Here is a 24,238-nt window from a genome sequence, read left to right as displayed (position 1 = left end):
TACATTTTCCAAGTGAGAGGACTAAGTCATCAATGAGTTGGGTCTTTTTTCTTTGCCTTTCCTGGATAATGATGTGTTTTTGTCTGGGAAGAAATTTTTCTTTTCCTTTTTGGCTGAGACTCCTAAAAACCAAAAGGCAACAGGAATCTGTGTGACAGGAGCCAAAGAGTTATGAGTACCAGGACCCCAGACTGCACTGTGGCAAAACTTTTGTGGCTGAAAGAGATGTCTTGGTATAAAGGGCACCATTTTTATTTAATTTTTATTTAATAGCAATACCTGATAATTGTCAGGAATTGGAAAGGAAAAGGAAGGGGGATGAAAGGGAAGCTTCAGCAGCTCATCAGGAGCATAAAAAAGCTGAGATACAATCCATGGGGAGTCAACAAACATTGACCAAGCCTCCTTTTGCATGCAAAGTTGGATAGAACACAGCTCTTGCGTTGAAGGATCCAGCAGTCCAGGATGTTGCACAGTGTCACTTTAGCTAGTGCTGAGCCTCCCTCAGAGAGAATCATGTGCTAATGGAGTGTGTATATTCCACAGACTTGATTCACATCACAAGCACTGAGCACGGATCTGCTGCAGGCTCCATGGTGGACACCTATATTAGATTCTCCAGAGAAACAGAACCAATAGGAAATAGAATGTATATCTATCTGAAGATACTAATTATGAGAATTGACCCATGGGTTATGGAGGCAGAGAAGGCCCACCATCTGCCATCTACAAGCTGGATTCCCAGGAAAGCCAGTGATATAATTCAATCTGAGTCTGAAGCCCTGAGAACCAAGGAAGCTGATGGTTAAATCCCTGTATTCATCCATCTTCATACTTCTATGAAGAAATATCTGAGACTGGGTGATTTATAAAGAAAAAGAGGTTTAGTGGACCCACAGTTCCACCTAGCTAGGTGGAGGCCTCACAATCATGGCAGAAGACGAAGGAGGAGCAAAGGCATGACTTACATGGCGGCAGGCAAGAGGGCATGTGCAGGGAAACTGCTGTTTATAAAACCATCAGATCTTGTGAGACTTATTCACGATCAAGAGAACAGCACAGGAAAAACCTGCCCCGATGATTAAATTACCTCCCACCAGGCCCCTCCCACAACACCTGGAGATTATGGGAGCTACAATTCGAGATTAGATTTGGGTGGGGACACAGCCAAACCATATCGGTCCCAGTCTGAAAGGAGGAGAAGACTGAAGTCCCAGCTCAAATAATGAGCCAAAAAATAAAAATAAAAATAAGCAAATTTCTCCTTCCTTGGCTTTTTCTTCTATTCAGGGCCTCAATGGATTGGACCATGGCTCCCCATACTGGGAAGAGCCATTTGCTTTGCTGAGTCCACTGATGATTCAGATGCTAATCTCATCTGCAAACACCCTCACAAACACACCTAGAAATAATTGTTTCACCAAATATCGGGGCACACCATGATCCAGTCAAGTTAACACCTAAAATTACCTACTACAGTGCCATTACAGCTTTTGTTTCATTGGTCCTATGCAGCAGGTATTATTAGTTTTTTTAAGAGGTTGAAAAATAGAAGTTCAAATATAGTAGGTAGTTTGGAGTGACAGAAAAGGCAATGGTAAAATTTGAACCTAAGTCTTACCAGATCAGTGCCTTGCCCCTGCCCAACAGCACTCTTGATCTCTGCCTAGTACTTTTTTATTTGGGGTGGGGGGGGGGCGGGGGGAGGGTGGGGACAGAGTCTTGCTCTGTTGCCCAGGCTGGGGTGCAGTGGTGCAATCTTGGCTCACCGCAACCTCCGCCTCCCATCTGCCCAGTACTTTAAACCCATTTTAAAGTGCCTGTGTTTCAGAATAGTCCCCTTTTCGGGTCAGTCCTTGAAGCCTAGCCAGGAGGACCTGCCCTTGGCCTGGCTTCATCTCTGGGCTGTGTTGTCTGTACCTTCCCTATCCTTACCCCTCAGGTTGTGTGACAATCTGCAGTCCCATATTTAAAATCTTGTTTCTTACTCCTCCTTCCCCCATAGAGGTTCTGTTTTCATCCAGCCTTCTTCATTGGTAAGGTGACTCTTTCATGAAGTCTAAACCAGATGTCTTGAATGAACACATGCAATATACCTTTATCTCCATCATTTCATCAGTCCTGATATTGACCACAACTTTGCAAAGTAGTTGTGGTTACGCCCCTTCTACAGATGAGGGGCTGTCTCTGTGATATTAGGCAACTAGGTGCGGGTTACATAGCAACTAAGTGCAGATCAGAGCTGGAGCTGGTTCTGGCTTGTAGGTTTGTCTGCTCCTCGTTTTCTCTCAAGTGTCATAATCCCAAAGATGACAAGGAAAAGGACTTGTGAAAATATTGTCCTTCTCTTTGAAAATCCCAACAAGGGGATAATAGCAGGAGCTTAAACTCCTTCAAAAAAAAATGACAAGCTGTTTGTCCCTTAGACAAAGAAAAGGGGAATATGTTTCTCCATTCCAAATCCCACATTAGTAGAGCTTTTATCATTGATTTACTGTAGACAGACAGAATGTGAGGATTATTGAGAATGCCATCATCATGATTTCCATTCTTGAACCAAAGGGCAGCTACTGAATACTAACTGCGTGCCAGGCACTGTGGCACTCCAAAAGAATAATAAGTCAAGTTCCCTGCCAGCCTGGAAATTCACATCCCAATGGTGCCAGGTGCAGGCATGTAAATAAATAATTACAAGAAGCATGCGATGAGTTCTCTAATAGAGCTAACTGCAAGAGCCTGTAGAGCACTGAAGAAGGACCTAGCAATTGCCTAGGGTGTTATGTTAGGAATGCTTACAATGAGAATCAGAAAACTCAATTTGCAGTGGCTTAAAATAAAGTAGGGGGTTTGAATTTCTTACCTGAGAACTCTAGAGTAAGCAAACACAGGCACTGGCTCATAGGAGAGCAATGTGTTGACCTCTCATGGTCACAAGACGGCTGTCATGGTTCTAGTCATCACATCTCTGTTTACGATAGAAAGGTGAGTGAAGTGAGAAGAGGACACTAGCCATATGTGAACCTTTTTATTAGGAAATCGAATGCTTCCCTATGTAACTTTTTGGGCATTCCTAGGTCACGTGGCCACCCCTGGCTGCAAGGTAGTCTGGGAAATCAGAGACTTGAATCATCATGATTGGCTTGGATCTTGGGTCACGATCCATTCACAGGGGCGGGAGACATTGCAACTACAAACAAAATTAGTGTTCTGTTAGGAAGAATGGGGTGGAGGGGGAGACACGCAAGGGGGTGTCAATGTGAGTGTTCAGGAAAAGCTTTGCAGAACATGTGCATTTGAGCTCAGCCATGAAGGATGAGCTGGCATTGGTAGAAAAGAAGGTAGGAGGCCAGGCACGGAGGCTCATGCCTGTAATCCCAGCACTTTAGGAGGCCGAGGTGGGCAGATCACCTGAGGTCAGGAGTTTGAGACCAGACTGGCCAACATGGTGAAACCTCGTCTCTACTAAAAATACAAAAATTAGCCACGTGTGGTGGCGCATGCCTGTAGTCCCAGCTACTCAGGGGGCTGAGGCGGGAGAATCGCTTAAACCTGGGAGGTGGAGATTGCAGTGAGCTGAGATCGCATCATTGCACTCCAGCCTGGGTGACAAGAGTGAGACTCTGTCTCAGAAAAAAAAGAGAAAAGAAGGAGGAGGAGGAGGAGGAAAGAAAGAGAGAGAGAGAGAAGAGAGGAAGGAAGGAAAGGAAGGAAGGAAGAGAAAAGAAGGTAGGCATTGTAGAGAGAAAATAAGGACATTCTAGCAAGGGGGAGAGCATATGGAAAGGCACAGCACCATGAGAGACAGGTTTAAGAAATACTAGGAATGCCTTTTAGGCTGGATATAGAGCTGGAATCATAAGTGGGAGGCAGTTTGCATCAGGCCTACCTATCAGGCTAGGTGTTATTCTGTGGATCATAGAAGGTCAGTTGGAGTGTTGAGATGGAGACCCATTTTCTAATGCCTCTTATCCCAGTAACTTGGAAGAGATAAGATCCATGTTCTTATTCACCTGGCCATTTGCACACAGGCTCTGATTTCTTCACTCTTTTGCACCATTAATTATGAACCCTCTGGGGTCTAAGTGCATCAGAAGTGTTGGCTGGACTCTTTCCACAGCCTTGTCCTGGCACTGAGGTCTTGTTTCTGCCTTTGAACTGCTTTCTTCTGTGCCCTTGATGGGTGATAGAGTTTCTCGTGTCTCCTTTAATCACATTGACTTCTGCTGCCTTCCCAGATGATGTTTAAGTTTCCTGGACAGTAATCAATTTCTGTCAATTTTCTCTGGCTCAGTAGAGGCTGACTCCAAGTCTGCACATATACTCAGCCTTTATAGGCATTTCAGATCCAATCAGATCACACCCATGGGGCCCCTGATGCTTGGCAGCTCCTGCAGCCCACCTGGCATGCAACTTCCATGCCTCCCTCTGTCTGCTTCCTGCCAGACTGGAGGCTCCGACTGTGTATCTGGGAAATCCTAAATCACCCTGCAGCCTTAGTATCCCAGGGGTGGGTATTAGAAGGGGAAAGTAAGTTTCATTTCTGATCCTGTCATCTTTTGTCAATCTCATGTTCATTTAATGATGACAGATATGGGAGAAATAAGGGACACAGAATTCTAATTTTTCTATCTGCTTGGGTTCAAATCCTGACTCTCCTACTTTCTAGCTATGTAACTTCAGGCAATGTGCTAAACTTTTCTCACCTGACAGGCAACATAGTAAGAGCATCACTTGTCTCATGGAGTTGTGTAAAGAGTAAATGACCTATCAGAAGCAAAGTTTTCAGAGCAGTGCCTGGCATACAGTAAGTGTCTGATATATGTTAGCTGCTAATAATAATTATTACTGCTTGATAACGTGCCTCAGAAAGTGGAACAAGTTATCACAGATTTTCATCACAATCCTTGTAGATCCACATGCACTTATCAGCTCCTTACAAAAATCTATTTTGAGCGCATTCTCCAGTGTCACTCTGTCTCAGATGTGAAAGCCTGTCAGTAAATGTCTACACCACCAGCTTTTACTGCCCCCAAGCCAGCAATAATGGCCGATTCTTTCCCTCAAGGGACCAGGACAAGACATTCCTTAGTAGTCACCAGCTTGCTGCCCCCAAGCCAGCAATGATGGGTGATTCTTTCCCTCAAGGGACCAAGACGTAACATTTCTTAGTAGTCAGACAAACACTGATAAAAAATATATATATGTATCAGCAACACAGATCCTAAGTCAGATTTTCAGAGTGAGAGATGTGGTTTAGTGGAAAGAGCAGTGGCCCAGGAGACAGAAGCTGGCCTCTACTTCTACCTCTGCTGTGTGACTCTGGGTAAGTCACTTTCCCACTCTGGGTCTTGGTTTCTTTCCACTTAATGTGCCCTTCCCAGGAAAAATCAGCAACAGCCTCTTTAAATGCACGTTATCATACTTGTAGTTTAAAATGGACAGTTTTGTGATACCTTCCTCTCTATCTAAGTTGTAAGTTTCAGGAAGAGAGTATGGTCTCTTTTGTGTATCTCTGCATTCACAGCCCCCAGGTCAGTGTCTGGCACAAAATCAGTGCTCATCTTACTATCTGTTGAATGAATAAATGAGATATAATAGAAAGAAAATCATTTCTGAGTGTGATGGTTAAAACTGAGTGTCAACTTGATTGGATTGAAGGATACAGAGTATTGATCCCAGGTGTGTCTGTGAGGGTATTGCCAAAAGAGATTAACATTTGAGTCAGTGGGCTGGAGAAGGCAGATCCACCCTTAATCTGGTGGGCACCATCTAATCAGCTGCCAGCAAATATAAAGCAGGCAGAAACATGTGAAAAGGAGAGACTGGCCTAGCCTCCCAGCCCACCTCTTTCTCCCGTGCTGGATGCAAGTTCTTCATTTTTGGGACTTGGACTGGCTCTCTTTGCTCCTCAGCTTGCAGACAGCCTATTGTGGGACCTTGTGATCATGTAAGTTAAGACTTAATAAACTCCTTTATATATCTACCCTATTAGTTCCGTCCCTCTAGAGAACCCTGACTAATATACTGAGCAAGACAGATCTGATTTTGTTTTAGGCTTGAGCACGTACTCACTTAGTGACCCTGGGCTAGTCTGACGCTCAGACTCATCCTCTGTAAAATGAAGATAATAATAGAAACCACCATAACAGGTTGTTTTGATTGAATGAGATCCCACAATCACATTTGTGAATTTTGAGGGGGAGTGGGAGACAGTCTATTACATCTAATAAGCTATTCAGCCCCCGCAGGAGAGAGTAAGGACAGTAGGGGGCTATTGAGGGAAAGGTGAGGGCTATTTTGTTTCCTCTATAATCCCTTGATCACATTCAATGTAGAGAAGTAAATAATAGGTATTATGTATTTAATATCCATATATATGTATATGGATACATACATACATAAAAAACCCTGGCCTGGCCAGATGCAGTGGCTCAAAGTGCTGTAATCCTAGCAGTTTGAGAGGCTGAGGCAGGAGGATCGCTTCAGTTTAGGAGTTTGAGACCAGCCTGGGCAACACTACAAAAAATAAACAAAATTAGCTGGGCATGGTGGTGTGTGCCTGTAGTCCCAGCCACTCAGGAGAAGGATCACTTGAGTCTGGGAGATTGAGGCTGCAGTGAGCCCAGATTGCACCACTGTACTCCAGCCTGGGTGATAGAGCATAGACCCTGTCTCTAAAACAACAAACAAACAAACAAAAAACACCAGCCTAATGTCTAGCATATAATGGGTATTAAATACATGATAGCTGTTTAGGTTGGTGCAAAAGTAATTGCAGTTTTTGCAATTTTAATGGCAAAAACCGCAAGTACTTTTTGCACCAAACTAAATATTATTTATTTAGATCCTAGCACAAGGTAATGGAGTATTCTATGTCCTGATGATTAAAAACTCAGGTGCAAAATGTAAATCTGAATATACCTTAATAGATTTTTGAATGGGCTTGCCAATCAGAGGGAGTCGGATTGGAAAGCACTCTTCAGAACCGCCTTTGCTTGCCCATTACCTTGCCATCCACTCCCGCATCTTCCTTCTTATATAACACCAGCACTTGCCTGTAGTGAACACATAAACTAGACAGATGCTGAGCGAGACGAGGCTTGATGAGCTAACAGATGGCTTGGGGTGGGTTGTGGGGCACCAGGAGACCTGGGTCCTAGTCCCAACCCTGACTTGGCACAGACTCACCATGTGATGTTGGGCAGACACATTTCTCTGTAAATTTCACTCTCCTCGTCTGTAAAATGCTCAGCCCTTTAGGACTAGATATGATAGTAGTTAAGAACCTCAGGTTTAGGCTTTAGAGCTGGCTTCCAGTCTCAGCACTGCAACTTGCCAGCTGTGAGATATAGGCAAGTCACATACCATCTCCATAAAGTGGACAATGGGATTCAAATGGGCTTGTTTGGAGGATTTAATGAGACCATGTCTTTTAAGTACCTGGCAGATTTGTGCACAATCCATTAAGCTTTGTTTGCGGGGTCCATAGGCCAGCCCTTCTTTTCACTTAGTTTAAGTTTCTCCCTGTTGAGGAAGCTTACATTTCCTCAGTCAGATCCACATCCATCAACCTTCCTGCTGGTTCAGCACTTGGCAAGCACTGGAATCATTCGCAAAGACGACACGATCCCCCCACTGGGTGTGAGTGACACCAGCCCACGTGCAATTATTTTAATGCATGGCCCAGGATCTTATGCCCAGATCAAATGTGTTCTCAGGGGAGAGTCTCCCTTTTCCTACCCTTCAAAAGGCACAAGAAGAAAAGCACATATTGCACACTCATCCGTCCCTGAAATGTAAGCCTCATCAAATAGTTTCATCCCTGCCAGCCGTCTCTACCCTCCTGAATGCTGAGTGCTTTCTTCCTGACTGATGCCGGCAGGAAGGAGAAAGGAAGGCAGAGCTCCTCCTTCCCTGCCCCATCTTTGAGAGGGAAGGAGACCCACACTTACGGAGCTACTCTAACATGCAAGCACTGAGCTAGACATTTGTTTAACCCTCTTACCTACTTTGTCAGGCTTGCTGATCCCCACCTTGCACTTGAGGAAACAGGTTCCAAGAAGAGAAACGAGTTATTCGAGGACACACACAGCTAAGTAAAGAGCATAGCTGGAATTCAGAACTTGGCTGGTCTGAAGTCCATAGTTCTTACTCTGGCTACTGTATCATTCATTGTTGGTTATGGGAGTTCGTGGGGATGTGGTTTGGACCAAATAGGTTTCCCATAATTCATTGTGCCATGAGAGAGAAAACTGGTCTTCTAGAGCAGTATTTATCCAGCCAGCTTCAATGGGTATTGCTAATGCACATTCCCAAAACAGAGGACAGAGAGAGCTGGGTCTTCCAGTCCTCTCTTCAGATGGCAGGCTCTGGACCCTGCTGCAGACTCTCATAGGTGGAACCCAACCAAAGGAGGGAAGCAGGAAGTAACTGAGCTGTGGATACCCAGTTCCTTCCCTCAGTGTCTTAGTCCAGTCTGGCTGCTTGATGTTTATTTCTCAGTTTCTGGAGGCTGGGAAGTCCAAGGTTAGGGTGCTGGCAGATTTGGTGTCTGGTGAGGGCATGCTTTCCAGTTCATAGTCGGCACCTTTTCCATCTGTCTTCACATGGTGGAAGCGAGCAAGGGAGCACTTTGGGGTCTCTTTTCTAAGGGCACTAATCCGCTCATGAGGGTTCTTCCCTCGTGACCTAATGACTTCTCGAAGATGCCACCTCCTAATGTCATCACCTTGGCGATTAAGCTTTCAACATGTGAATTTTGTGGGGGAATGGGAGACAGTCCATTACATTTGATATACTGTTCAACCCCCGCAGGAGGAGAGAGTAAGGATAGTAGGGGGCTATTGAGGGAAAGGCTATTTCATTTCCTCTATAATCAGACAAAGCATGAAACAGAATGTTTTAAAAGCTTGGCTTCTGTCCTCCACAGTGTATAGGAAAGAACGTGGGCTTGGGAATCAGACCTGCTTGTGTTTGAAGCCTAGCTCCCATGTTTACCAGCCAGGTGGCCATAGGCAGGTCACTTCTTCACTGTTTCTTCCTCTTTACAATTGCATGCCTTGCTAGGGTCATTGTGAGGACTAAAAGAAGCCAATGAATGTAAAACTGCTGGTGAAGTGTTCAACCCATGGGTGAGCCCCCCAGGAGAAGGCTCCCAGCCAAGGGCATGAGCAGTGGCCACTCAGTACAGGCTTCCCTTTCCCATCACAGGTGTCCCATGGAGGGTTCTCTGGGGACTGTGCTCAGGTATTCACGCCATTGCACTGGGCTCAGCCTTGCCTTGGTGTCTGCCAAGGAGCATTGAGAATATGATCATATATGACCAGGGTCACCTCACAGTGCAGACCCCTTGGGGTCTTTCCTTGGCTTAGCTGTTTTTAATGGTGTGTGATTTCCATCACCTGGACTCGACCTGTCCCCTTGGACCCTCTGCCTCCACCCATCATTCAGGGTTCAGCTTATGTGGCTCAAGTGTGAGAGACCATCTGATTGGCCCAGCCATCAGTTTCCTGGGTCCCTGTGTGCTGATCTCAGACACAGTGCAAGCTCAGTAAGTAGTTAAGCAGGTAGACTCTGGAACCAGTTTTCAGAGGTTCCAAGCCTACTTTTCTGTGACCACAGGCAAATTACAGAGTCTTTCTGTACCTCTACTTCCCCATCTGTAAAATGGAGTTAATAATCATGCTGCCCCATAGGCCTGTTATGAGTATTAAATGAACTAATACAAATTATGTCTTGCTGATCATGGTTATTCTATAGTAATAATGAATCATTTTTAATACTAACAATGAATGCCACCAGATATTAATAATAAATTAAGGTGCTTTCTTAAAATAAATTTTAGTACTATTAAATATTCTAGGCCAGGTGTGGTAGCTCACACCTGTAATCCCAGAACTTTGGGAGGCCAAGGTGGGAGGATCACTTGAGTCCAGGAGTTTGAGACCAGCCTGGGCAACATGGCAAAACCCCATCTCTACAAAATACAAAAACTTAGCTGTGCATAGTGGCATGTGCCTGGTCCCAGCTATTCAGAGGGCTGAGGTGGGAGGATCACCTGAACCCAGGAGGTCGAGGCTGCAGTGAACCAAGAGTGCACTTTGTTATGACCATGTCATAAACAAATAAATAAATATTTTATAAATATTTTATTGCTTTTCCCAGATTTTTTTTTGTGTGCATATCTTGTCTCTCCAATCAAACTGTCTGCAAGGCTTTCTGTCTCGGCTGGAAGTTACAGCGGACTCTTAACCATCATCCTAGGCTCTAGTTTTGCATCTCCCATCCTGCGACTTGCATCTTCTTCATTATAAATAGAGTGATCTTTCTGAAACCTGGAGTTATGGATGTTCCTCCTCCTGAAAATCTGCAGTACCTACAGTCTGAGTGCTGACCATGGGCCTCTCAGGTCCAGGGCATGACCCTACGACCCCACTACCAACTACACCTCCCCACATCTTTCTGCCCCTTGTGCTCCAGCTAGAGCACTTGAGTTCTCATGTTCCAAATGAGCCACCCGGCCCCACACAACACATCTTCCCTCTGTCCCAGGCCCTGTCTCCCTCAAGCTCCAGCATAAGCATCTTCTTCTTTGATGCTTCTCTGATCATTCTTCAGCTCTCATTTCTTCTTTTTTTTTTATTTTTTGAGACGGAGTCTCACTTTGTTGCCCAGGCTGGAGTGCAGTGGTGCAATCTTGGCTCACTGCAACCTCCACCTCCTGGGTTCAGGTGATTCTCTTGCCTCAGCCTCCTGAGTAGCTGGGATTACAAGCACCTGCCACCACGCCCAGCTAATTTTTATATTTTTGGTGGAGACAGGGTTTCACCATGTTGGCCAGGCTGGTCTTGAACTCCTGACCTCAGGTGATCTGCCCGTCTCAGCCTCCCAAAGTGCTGGCATTACAGGCATGAGCCACTGCACCCGGCCTCTCATTTCTTCTTGATTGCCTCTCCATCATCACATTCAAATTACCTGTTTGTGGACACTTTTCCCCAACTGACCATGAGTGTGCCAAGGGAGGGACCCAGTGTCCCATGTCTCTGGCTGCTTCCCAGCCCTCTATACTCTAGGCACTCATTAGTCAGAACCAGCATCTATTGAGCACCTACCATGTGCTGGGCATTATTTACATGCTTTATAGGCATGAACTTGTTTATTTTTCAAAAAAGCTTTATGAGACAGTGTATCATTCAATGTCCTGGCTGGAGGCAGAAACCACAGCAATTATTTGAACAGAGAATTTAATCTTTAAAAATAGTTATGAGGCATAAAGTGTTCACTTGGTACGGGAAGCACCACCCTAGAGCTGAAGAAATAGGAGGAGGAGGTAGGAATGATTAAAACCTAGGGCCAGGACCCAGACCTCTAGGATGGCATCACCAGCTGATTCCAGAGGCAGCATCACTGGGCTGAGAAGTAGGGACAACGAAGCATGTTCTGAGTGTGAGAAAAACTGCAGAATGGATGTAGCTGCTGCTAAAGAAAGGAGGTGCCACTGCTGGGCTGAAAAAATGGGACTAGGGTGATGCCCACAGGGACAGGAAGCAACAGGAGGAGCAAGCGCCTTTCTCCCCTTCCAGACCCTTCATGTCCCAGTCATGCTGCCTCTGGGTGGCACCTACAGGCAGCAGGTGGCCAAGCAGAATTTGCAGAGTTGTGGCCTAAGCATCACATCTTAGGGCTGAGAGATGACAATGTAATAACTGGCACAGATTATTCCCATTTCACAGATGAGGAAACTGAGGCACAGAGATTCAGTCACTTGTGTGAGATTAAAGGACTATCTAGAGCAGAGTCAGGGTTTGATCCCAGGTGACCTGGCCCCAGAGCCCTTACCCTTAACCACTCTGCCAAAATGTTGAATGAGTGAACGAGCGGACCCTCAAATAATGCTTAGCCCAGTGCTGAGCCATGGCTTCCTACAGGTGTGAGGGACCCCCACCATACCTGACCACTTCCTTATCTCCCTGCCAGGTCATTCACTGGAACTCCCCCAAGAAGCTCCGGGTGAAGAACAAGCATGTGGAGTTTTTTCGCAACCTCTACCTGACCTTCCTGGAGTATGACGGCAATCTTTTGAGGCGGGAACTGTTTGGCTGCCCCAGTGAGGCTGATGTCAACAGTGAAAACGTAAGTGGCTCACAAGGCTGGACAGGGAAGGGGCGGCTTCTCTGCTCATCCATCAAGGACCTCCCCCATGCCAGGCTCTATGTCAGGCTCATGGCAGGACCTAGATGAGCACAATGCCATCGGTGCCCAGGGTCCACCATCTAGTGGGGGAGAGAGGTACATCAGTGGGTCCTTTGCATGCTCATCACTGTGGATGCAGACAGGGTATGTTTGGTCCAGACGAGGTGAAGTCAGAAGTGAGCTTCCAAGCAGAGAAAACAGAATGAAAAAAACCACCAGTGAAAGGAAAGATCAAGTGTCTCTCATAGCCAGGAAACGCCAGCGTTTTTGTGGACATGATATCCACATGGGAGACCCAGGATTCAGTGTAGTCAGTGCAAGAGGAAACACAAAAAGAGCTTTTCACGAGTAACTGGCTCCTTTAGGGTAAGCATGGGTGAAGACAGTGTTAGGTAGGTACTAAGTCACCGCTATAGCTACAGTCTACTATAGCTATTCCTGTTTCTCTGTTTGTTCACCACTTATAATTTGTTCATATGCTGTATCTCATTTGATGTTCCTAGAAACCCAATTTTTTTTTTTTTTTTTTTTTGACAGAGTTTCACTCTGTCACCCAGGCTGGAGTGCAGTGGCATGATCTCGGCTCACTGCAACCTCTGCCTCCCAGGTTCAAGCGATTCTTCCGCCTCAGCCTCCCAAGTAGTTGGGATTACAGGCATGCACCACCACACCCAGCTAATTTTTTGTATTTTTAGTAGAGACGGGGTGTCACTGTGTTAGCCAGGATGGTCTCAGTCTCCTGACCTCGTGATCCGCCTGCCTCGGCCTCCCGAAGTGCTGGAATTACAGTTGTGAGCCACCACGCCCAGCCGAAACCCACTTTTTAGAGTTGAGTAAATTGAGGCACAGAGAGATTAGGCAGGTTGCCCATGGTCCCACAGGAAACAAGGAGCAACGTTGAGACTGGTTGTGAATTCTTAGGATATAGAGAAGAGGCACTTTAACAGAAAAAGCAGGGCATGGGGAGTCAGGCTGACCTGGGTTTGGCTTTAATTCCTTCCAGTTACTACCTGTGTGATCTCAGATAAGTGACTCAACCTCTGTGCTTCATTTTCTTCAACTGTCAAATGGAGAATAAAAACTTCTGTGGGGCCAGGCACGGTGGCTCACGCCTGTAATCTCAGCACTTTGGGAGACTGAGGTGGGCGGATCACCTGAGGTCAGGAGTTCGAAACCAGCCTGGCTAACATGGTGAAACCCCATCTCTACTAGAAATACAAAAATTAGCTGGGCGTGGTGGCAGGCACCTATAATTCCAGCTACTCGGGAGGCTGAGGTAGGAGAATTGCTTGAATCCGGGAGGCGGAGGTTGCAGTGAGCTGAGATCATGCCACTACGCTCCAGCCTGGGCAACAAAGTTAGACTCTGTCTCAAAAACAACAACAACAAACTTACATGGGATGTTTTGAGAGTAGCTGAAAAGTTGCATGCAAAGCACCTAGCTTGGTGTTGGTCCTGTGTTAGATGCATAGTCAATATTTGCACTCTGCTCTTTCCTTGACCCTTAGTATTAGACACAGAAAGAAGTACCTGGTTCATTCCTTTAGGCAGCAAACATTTACTGAGGACCTTCTACTTATTCTGCACACTGAGTATTCATAGGTGAAAAAGGACTTTGGTTCCTGATCTCATGATATTTATATTCTGGTGGAAGAGACACAGTTAATAACTAAACTCTCAGAAAACAATGATCAGCCAGTGGCAACCGCTACATAGCAATGTATTAGTGAGCAGCTCCGTTGGTTTAAGGATTTCTATGAGGAGGTGACATTTAGTCTAAAACCTAAATGACATGAACGAGCCTCCCATAGAAGAGCGAAGGGAGCACGTTCTAGGTAGAGGAAGTAGCTGGTGCATAGGCCCTGAGGCAGGACAGGTTCGAGGTGTGGAACAGAAGGATGGCCAGTGTGCCCAGGAGCTGGTGGGGAGGGAGGGCTCAGGTAGGCAGGAACCAGATTGGTAGGAGGTTGTATGTTGGGTTTCAGATTCAGAATTTTGATTTATTGTTGTTGTTGTTGTTGCTGTTTTTATAGTTATTTTTTATAGTTATTTTGGATGTAGTGAGAAATCTTTTAGGCTCCCAATGGCAGAGAAGGGCACCTATGGAAGGACCAGAGGCAGGTACTCGCCTGGCCTTTTATCAGGATGACCCTGGTCACAGTGCACCCCTGCTCTCTGTGACTGGGTCCCCAAGTCACAGTGGATCTCCACTGTCTCCGGCCCTTCTCCCCATCACCCTAGAGGCCTTCTCAGCATCTGCCCTCCTTTGCATCTGGTGATAAAGGAAAGAAAACCATTAAGCACTCGAACTCTTTCAGATTCTGGGAAGCACTTAGAGGCTCAACAAACACTGTTCTTTCAGTTTTTCCTTCGGTTCTCTTTGCTCACATCAGTATTTGTCATCATCAAGATTTGAGTGCCCATTCAGCACATTTTTCCAAACGTTAAATAGAAACTGTTCTCCTACCTCGTTTATTTCCCCCCTCCGTGGAGAAGGCTCCCATAAAAAGCCTTGCAGGATGAAGCTGTCAGTTAATCATCTGTATCGGTGCATTCCCGTGCCATGCTGCTGCTCAGTGTCATAAGAAATGAGACTCCTTTTATGAGTGACTCACCAGCTTTTCCTACCATCTCCTTCCCCTGGGGGGATCGTCGAGGTGAAGAAGTCGTCGGTGGTCTTCACGGAATCCGTGACCATATTTATTTGCTCAGGAAGAATGCGTGAATGCTGGCCATCTGCCAGGAGCCATGTAGCTCACGAGGGTTGAACTTAGAGACTGAGCCTGCCCCTGTATGTAAGTGGCCTGCCACTTAACAACTCTTAGAGATGCCAACAGGAAGGGCCGTCCAGCCCCAGGAGGCCCATGAATGAGAGAGCAGCCTGCTCTAAGCAGTCACCGTGGCTGTCATCCCAGTCTGTCTCCCCTCTGTCCCTTGACCACTATGCATGGGCCGGCCTTCTACATTCCGGACTCACCATAGGGCCTTCGTGCTTACTGTTCCCACTGGCAGGAATACCCTGTCCCTCTGTGTTTAAATGTCTCAGCTGTGACATCACAGAAAGTTTCCAGTCCCCTACCCCCACACAAAGTAACCCATTTTAAGTCACTGTCTAGGACATGCTCTGTTTCTGTTTGGTGTTTTTTTTGTTTGTTTTTTTTTTTTTTTGAGACGGAGTCTTGCTCTGTCACCAGGCTAGAGTGCAGTGGCGCGATCTCAGCTCACTGTAACCTCCGCCTCTCCGGTTCAAGCAATTCTCCTGCTTCAGCTTCCTGGGTAGCCGGGGCTACAGGTGCATGCCACCATGCCCAGCTAATTTTTGTATTTTTAGTAGACACGGGGTTTCACCATGTTGGCCAGGATGGTCTTGATCTCTTTCATGATCCACCTGCCTCAGCCTCCCAAAGTGCTGGAATTACAGGCATGAGCCACTGCGCCCGGCTTTTTTTTTTTTTTCAGACGGAATCTCGCCCTGTCGCCCCGGCTGGAGTGCAGTGCCGCGATCTCTGCTCACGGCAACCTCTGCCTCCCAGATTCAAGCAATTCTCCTTGGCTCAGCCTCCCAAGTAGCTGGGATCAGAGGTGCCTGCCACCATGCCCAGCTAACTTTTTTTGTATTTTTAGTAGAGACAGGGTTTCACTGTGTTGGCCAGGCTGGTCTCGAACTCCTGACCTCAGGTGATCCACCCTCATTAGCATCCCAAAGTGCTGGGATTACAGGCATGAGCCACTGCACCCAGCCCCTGTTTTCTTTTTGTCAGAGCATCTACTCCTGTTTACAATTACCTGGTTCATATGTTCGTTTCCTGCGTTTTTTCATAAATGTAATACCAAAACATAAGACTCTTAAAGACTTTGTACTGTTCACCTCTGAGGTTCTCTGTCCTAGCATAGGATAGAACCAAGCACATAATAAGCACCTAATAAATATTTATTGAGTGAAAGTACTAAGTAAATTTAAGAAGTAAGAATGAAGTACCACCAGGTAAAGGGAAGAGCAGATGAAGAAGTGAACTGTTAAAAGAGAACATGCTGGAAGTTCGTGTACCAGAGTACAGGCATGTTGGGGGAATGGCTAGGAACAAAGCTGACCAGGAGGTGCCCTGACTGTGCTGAGAAGCTTGGAGTTTCTCCTCAGGGCAGTGAGGAGCCACTGAAGGGTTTTAGTGATGGGCAGATTTATATTAGAGAAAAATCACTCAAGGTAGAGGATGAAATGAAAAAGACAAAACTGGAGGGACCACTTAAAGGACATTGCCCCGGCCGGGCGCAGTGGCTCATGCCTGTAATCCCAGCATTTTGGGAGGCTGAGGCAGGTGGATCACGAGGTCAGGAGATCGAGACCATCCTGGCTAACACGGTGAAACCCTGTCTCTCTAAAAATACAAAAAAATAGCCGAGCGTGGTGGTGGGCGCCTGTAGTCCCAGCTACTCAGGAGGCTGAGGCAGGAGAATGGCATGAACCCGGGAGGCGGAGCTTGCAGTGAGCCGAGATCATGCCACTGCACTCCAGCCTGGGTGACAGACTGAGACTCCATCTAAAAAAAAAAAAAGGGGACCTTGCCCCATCCCACATCCCAGGCAAAAACATGATGGATGGGGCTCTGATCTCTAGGACGGATGGGGCTCTCATCTCTAGGACAGTTGTGGTGGGAATGGAGAGAGCAGATGGATTGTTTTGTGGGTACTAAGAATATGAGAGCAGGTGCAGCTAGTACTCATAAGTCAAGACAAGCAGGTTCCTGTGCACTGCTCCAGCCCTGTTCCTCTGCTGGCTGGGGCTGGGGCTGGAGCTGGGGCAAAGAGAGAGTCTGTAAACATTGCACTCCCGAACCACAGCTCTGTAGGGAGTTTACCACCTGGTCCTCCGTAGCATGTCAAGTGTTATCTGCAGACACAACCACAGGGAAAGGGTATGATCTTGGATCCAGCCCAAAGCCTATGCTCCCAGCTCTGTGGGAAGAGGTCATTAGAGCTGTGATAAGTGCACAGATGGTGGTGAGTCTGAAAGAAACCAAGTCAGGAACCTCTTCTTTGGACTTGAGATCCTAGATGGGAGCAGGCTCTGATGGCAATGGCTAAGTGACTTAAGGCTCCTTACATCCACTGTATTAGTCCATTTTCACGCTGCTGATAAAGACATACCTGAGACAGGGTAATTTATAAAGGAAAGAAGTTTAATTGACTCACAGTTCCACATGGCTGGGGAGGCCTCACAATCATGGCGGAAGAGCAAGGGACTTCTTACACAGTGGCAGGCAAGAGAGAGAATGAGTACCAAGTGAAAGGGGTTTCCCCTTATAAAACCATCAGATCTCATGAGACTTATTCACTACCATGGGAACAGTATGGGGGGACCCTGCCCCCATGATTCAGTTAACTCCCACTGTGTGCCTCCCACAACATGTAGGAATTATGGGAGCTACAATTCAAGATGAGATTTGGGTGGGGACACAGCCAAACCGTATCATCCACCCAGTTGATAATTCACTTAGTCGCCAGACACAGGGCTAGTGTTCCAGCAGGCAGCATTGCAGATTAAAGCTCGGCTCTTGCAGTGACTGTTGAGTGAGGGATACAGACAAGCAGAGGATTACTAAGTAGTGCGGTTAGTGCCAGAATAGTGGTAGTGCTTTGAGAGCACACAGGAAGGGCATTTTACACAACTAGGGAGAGAAGGTGCATCAAGGAAGACTTCCTGAAGGAGGTGAGATTTAAAGGATGAATAAGTAGGAGTGAAGGAGTCTGAAGGGTAAACTTAGTGGGAGGGAGGGAGGGAGCAACATGAGCACTGGAGACCAGGAGCCAACACAAGCATGATCACTCGAGGACCTGCTGGGAGCTGAGAGTCAAATGAAGTCAGTATGAGAACTATAAAAATGGCTGCACAGGCCAGGTGTGGTGGCTCACGCCAGTAATCCCAGCACTTTGGGAGGCCGAGGCGGGCAGATCACCTGAGGTCAGGAGTTCGAGAACAGCCTGGCTAACATGGTGTAACCCCGTCTCTACTAATAAAGTACAAAAAGTAGCTGGGCATGGTGGCGCGTGTCTGTAATCCCAGCTACTCAGGAGGCTGAGACAGGAGAATCGCTTGAATCTGGGAGGCGGAGGAAGCAGTGAGCCAAAGTCATGCCATCGCACTCCAGCCTGGGCAACAAGAGCAAGACTCCGTCAAAAAAAAAAAAAAAGAGAGAGAGAAAAGAGAAAGAGAAAGAAAGAGCTGCAGAAGTTAATTTTTGCATTATTTTAATTTTTTCACTGGGAAATTGATAATGACAATAAGAGTATGAGCTCTCTGATAATCTGAATCGCTCATTTAATAGACACATGACCTCAGAGAAGTCACCTAAATGCTCTGAGCCTCGAGTTTACCATCTGAGAAACGGGAGCATGACACCATTGCCATGGGGTTTTATGGACAATTGAAGGCCAAAAAAGGACTTGGCACCAGGAACACAGTGGGCCTTGGGATGAGTTTCTTCACAGACCCCAATGCCTGACCCGTGTGATCATAATCCACTGTTCCACACATAGGCTTTAGGTTTTATTAGCAACTCTGGTAAAAAGACGTAGCAGAGTAGGGAACCTGTAGAGTCTCTGAGAAATCTGTCTGTAACGCATGTGAGGGGGTGTCACATTTGCTCTAAGTCAAACAATCCCAAGTATCCCCACTAATTCAGAAACTCAGGGTAGGAAGAAGAGGCTATTTGGTTTGCCTTGCTGCCAGAATAAAAATAAGGACATCTAGTCAGGGATGTAATTCTTCATCAAGGAGCCAAGACGTGAGGGGCAGAGCCCCATTTCAGAGCCACTGGTTGGGCTACTTGCTGTAGGACAAGACAGTTTGATTTGCAAGAGAACAGGCTCCCCCAGTGCTATGGAATGACAGTAGCTAATTGGCCACAGCCACTTGTCTCTCATAGTTTGGGCATCTCTCCGTGGAACTTGTAAATTCTTTATGTAGTGCGGTAAGCATTTGGTAAGCATTGGTTATTATGAGTTGATTGATTGACATAGGGATGGAGGCTAGAATTCTATACCTTAGCATTTCTCTCCCTTTTCCTCAACAACCCAGCCCCTCAAGAATATCCAAGAAATGGCAGGGTGCGGTAGCTCATGCCTGTAATCCTTGCACTTTTGGAGGCAGAGGCACAAGGATTGTTTGAGCCCAGAAGTTGAAGGTTGAAGTGAGCTATGATCGATCCACTGTACTCCAGCCTGTGTGATGGAGCGAAACCCAGTCCCTAAAATTAAATTAAATTAAATTAAATTAAATTAAATTAAATTTATAAAAGAATATCCAAGAAACCCCGGGACTCTCCCAGAACATAGTTGGATAATCAGAGCTATTCTCTACTGTTTTATCTATTCAGAATCCTTCCACAGTATCCCTAATAGGCTTGCATCTGGCTTCTGCTGGAATCCTCCCAAAGACAGGGAGCTCACCACCTTCCAAGGCAGCTTACTCTGCTATTGGAAAGCTCCAGATGCTAAACTGTTCTACCTCATGTTGTGCTGAAATATTCCCCTCTGTAAAGAACCCACTGATCTGAGCCCTGTCCTCTGGAGTCTAGGTTTTGTTCGTTTTTTTTGTTGTTTTTTTTTTTTAATGAAACATAAGGAAATAAGGATCCTTCCACCTCCCTAGTACCTGACAGCCCAGAAGCTAGCATAGAAAGTTTCCATTCAGTTTGCTATTTAGAAACATATGATGCTCCCTAAGTATCGTATTTGTAGGGTGATGCTTTATCATCAAGAGGGTCTTACTCCACCTAAGGGAATTTCCAACTAAAGGAACCTCATCTTTTTAAATGCAAAAACCATTAAAATAGATGGGTTTTAACCAATTTGGACAGGAAACTTGCTGCTAAAGTGTATGCCCTTCCTTTAGTAAGCAAACACTAAACTCATTTTAGTATTAAACTAAGTTTACAATATTTGATGACTACAGTTGCATTGAAAAGGCTGGAGGAGGTGGGGGGGGGTTGGCCAGAGGAGGAAAGACACTGTTTATCATGGCAGAAAATGGCCCCAGACTATTCACTGCTTATTCTGTGGATTCCTTTCTGACAGCTGTCACTTTCTGCTTATCAGCTTCAGAAAAACCCTTTCTGGGCTCGCCTCCTTGTTCCTTCTTTCCAAGGCAGCCAACGCCCCCTTCCCCCCATTAAAAAAAAACCCACAAAGGTATTTAATTTAGAAAAACTGATGGTAAAAGAATGATCTGTTGTTATGTTAAAAGCTAGATTATGAAACATACCAAACATCCACAAACTACAAAAAAAAAAATACACTGGACACCAATGAATTTTTGAGTATATATGGAATTGTAAGTCAACAGCCAGTGTCTCCATCCCCTGCCCACAGCAGACATCACTAATTGATGACTGCATTATTCACCCATGCCCAACTTCTTTATCCTCCTCAAAACAGCACTCTGAGTAGTCAGTATTGGTCTCCTAGCCTCCTAGTGATAGCAGGGAACCAAAGCCCACTGGGTATCCCTACTATAGGTATTAGTCATTCTGGTCTCTACTGCATGAGCACAGCTCTTTGTGCTGTTCTAAGAGCTTTCCCTGCTTGCTTCTAGCTTTTGGGAATTGGAAATTTTCTGCAGGGGAAGAAAGAGAAAGGGAAATACAACTTTAATCTTCACCACAAAGGGAGGGAGTCATTATGAGTCACATTTCACAGACAAGGAAAGGAGGGCTTCAAAGAAATGATTTACTTGTTCAAGGCCACACAACTCCTCAGTGCTGGGGCCGAGATTAGAAACCAGGTCTACCTAACTCTAAAGCCACAAGACAAGGAAGTGCTTCCTAAATGGATGTAGCTATGTATGTCATATTAATGTAATAGTAAGTTACATTATTACATATATCCAGGTTATTCCACAATTCTCCTAGTTGTTATGTGGATACAGTTTTCTTACTCTTTCGCTAACCCTTCAGGGTAGTTCCTGTTATCTCCTTTTTTATTATTTATTTGTTTTATTTTATTATTATTATTATTATTTTGAGACAGAGTCTCGCTCTGTCTCCCAGGCTAGAGTGCAGTGGCGCAATCTCGGCTCACTGCAACCTCCGCCTCCCGGGTTCAAGCAATTCTCTGCCTCAGCCTCCCGAGTAGCTGGGATTACAGGCGCCTGCCACCATGCCTGGCTTATTTTTGTATTTTTAATAGAGATGGGGTTTCACCATCTCGGCCAGGCTGGTCTTGAACTCCTGACCTCGTGATCCACCCACCTCGGCCTCCCTAAGTGCTGGGATTACAGGCGTGAGCCACTGCTGTTATCTCCATTTTATACAGAAGGAAATAGAAGCTCAGAGAGGTGAATCCATAGAACAAGTTAGTGGCAGAGCTGAAGCCGGTATCAAGCCCTGATTCATAGTCGAGTGGTCTCTCTACGACTATTTAAAATACTCCTCTATCTAAAATTGCAGTGCCTGTCCCATACCCCAGCACTCCCTCTCTCCAGGGCTCCTTCATTTTTCTCCATAGTACTTATCACTAATGTATTCATGACTTATTTATTTTTGTTGATTATGTCTCTACCCACTAGAATGTAAGCTCTGTGACTACAGGGCTTTTTATCTGTTTTATTCATCAGTACATCTTCATTAAAGAGTGCCTGGCACCGGATCCATGCTCGATAAGTCTTGTTGAACAAATGAACTATAACAAGTCCTTTTCTTGAAGCATTTGTGGTGTGCCAGAAACATCCCTCCACTTGGACTCAGAAAATTTGGCCCAAGCTGGGCATAATGCCTCATACCTGTAATCCCAGCACTTTGATAGGTTAAGGCAGGAAGATCACTTGAGCCCCAGGAGTTTTAGACCAACCCAGGCACCATAGTGAGACCTCGTCTCTATGAAAAATAAGCAAACCACACATGCCTGTGATCCTAGCTACTCAGGAGGTTGTGGTGGGAGGATCACTTGAGCCTGGGGGGTCGAGGCTGCAGTGAGTCGAGACGGCACCACCACACTCTAGCCTGAGCAACAGAACAAGACCCTGTGGCCCTAGACCAGATCTGTGACTTTAGGCATAACTCTAGCCTTACGTGAACCTCGGTTTTCCCATCTGTAAAATGGTCAGTAAATGCACCCACACCAGGCTATTTGAGGAGAGTTAAAGGGGTTAAAGTGCTGCACCATCTAGGCAGTTATTGTTACGAGTATTTTCCAGAAAGCTTGTCTTGGATACCCACTCTCAACTGCTGGGAGATCACTGCCTCACCTCTGAAATGAAGAAGGCTTCCATGCTTAACTCTCTCACACTATGAAGGTGACAGGCCACTTCCAAGGCCAAGTTCCCTGACACTAAGCCCACTAAGAGGAAAAGACAACAGCATCACCTCAACTAGAAGTTAAAAATAAGACACATATAAACAGATTCTATAACATTTTATGGCATCACCCTGCCAGGCAATGCCAAGAAACAGATGGCTCTGTGGAAACAGCTGTATCTCAGAAAAACCCCGGAGAAAGCCCAGAACGCATTCCTGCTCTCACGTGCGAGCCGCATGTTGCCAACTCTTCAGTCACGCAGCAGGCAGCAGAGCCTAGGATGGACAGACCCAAAACCCTAAGACAGGCTAGGCTACTCAAGGCCAGTCTCCAGGGACCCTCCAGGAAAGTGTTAAGCTCCAGAGAGAGGGGGCGAAGGGAAGAGGAGCTGTGGCATCAAGAGACTCAGTGGATACAAGTCTGGGCCACAGTTTCCCCTTGTGGCCTGGCTGCTTTGATCCTGTTCAGCTGCAACTTACAAAGAGCCGTGTTTGACCCCTCTAGGCACTGGTTGTCATCTCGCTGCACTTGCCAGGTGTTCGGCCCACCCTTGTCTATAAAGCAGCTCCCTCCCTTGCTCTCCTTTCTACCGGATCTCCCTTTCTCAAGTAGCATCTTTTACTTGTACAGTAGGTAAGAAGGCAGCTCTGGAATGAGGCTGCCTCATGTGAAATCCCAGCTGGACTGCCAGCTGTGGGATTCCAGGTGATCTGCTTAAACTCCCTGCACCTCGGTTTTCTCATCTGTGAGATGGAAATCAGTTATTCCTATCTGATAGACTTAAGAGGAATCAATAAGGTAAGACAGGGCCAGGAGCTTAGAACAATGTGGCAGTTGGCAAAGGCCCCCTAAAATTAAGGTTTGTGTTATGATTGCCCTGTTTGTAATTAGTGACTGGCTTCATTGCCTCTCCTCCTAGACCATAGGAATAATATAAGTGCAGAATAAGGAGCTCATTCCCCATTCCTAGCACAAGACTTGGCATAAAATAAGAGCCTATGAATTGTATGTGACGCGTGAATTAATACTGATAACTGGGAGGGAGGAGAGCAAGCCTTTTTCTTATCTCCTCCAAGTCGAGGTCAGGGCTGGGCAGACCCTCTCTGAACCTTCACTCAGCAGTCCTGAATGCAGCCCCCTACCTCCCTGCAAAAGAATGAAAATGGACTCATAGTTTGGTTTCCTTAGTAAAAAATGCTTTGGGTTCCTGGAACTTGTTGATTAATACACACAGCCGGCAACGAGGGAGATTGTGAGCTTTTTCTGCCTGTCTGTGTGGCTTAATATGATGTAACTGCTTTGTAGAAACCCCAGGGACAAGCTCTGGGTTAAGTTTCAGGAAACCAGAGTTGGAGCCCCAGCTTCTCTGAGCACCTTGGGCCCTCATCTGTCAACTGAGGGCCCTAAGGGCAGCCTTGCCTGTCTCATGCAAGCATTGGGGAGGAGTAAAAATGAAATAGTGGATACGAAGCCACCAAAAAGTGAAAGCAAGTTGAAAGTGCAAAGCAATGTGCTTCAGTGGTAATTTCCCCATCAGTGATTTCACTCATTGCCCCAAGACATCAGAAGGAGGGGTGTCACAGGAAGAAAAAAATGGGGCCTCCCAGACTCCTTAATTGGTCTATCGTACTATGTCTCCATCACTTACAGGCTACAAGCATTCAAATGTCCCTGTTAGTCAAGGTAGCACAAGCAGCTGTAATGTGGCTCAACCTGCCGGAAGTTGATTACTTGCAGAAAGTCCAAATGGGTGTTC

General features: G+C 46.1%; 1 protein-coding gene across 7 annotated transcripts in view; it reads left to right on the top strand.

The window, feature by feature from the left end:
• LARGE1 (LARGE xylosyl- and glucuronyltransferase 1) overlaps positions 1-24,238 on the top strand; it is a 769,194-nt gene that overhangs the window by 576,150 nt on the left and 168,806 nt on the right. For all 7 annotated transcript variants that reach the window (XM_063722909.1, XM_063722906.1, XM_009234297.4 and 4 more), the window contains one exon: positions 11,977-12,132. In XM_063722909.1, the coding sequence (XP_063578979.1) occupies positions 11,977-12,132 (156 nt within the window). The remainder of the gene's footprint in view (positions 1-11,976; positions 12,133-24,238) is intronic.

Source organism: Pongo abelii, chromosome 23 (assembly GCF_028885655.2).
Source record: "Pongo abelii isolate AG06213 chromosome 23, NHGRI_mPonAbe1-v2.0_pri, whole genome shotgun sequence".
NCBI classification, from domain to species: Eukaryota; Metazoa; Chordata; class Mammalia; order Primates; family Hominidae; genus Pongo; species Pongo abelii.
This window is presented reverse-complemented; position numbering and strand designations above follow the sequence as displayed.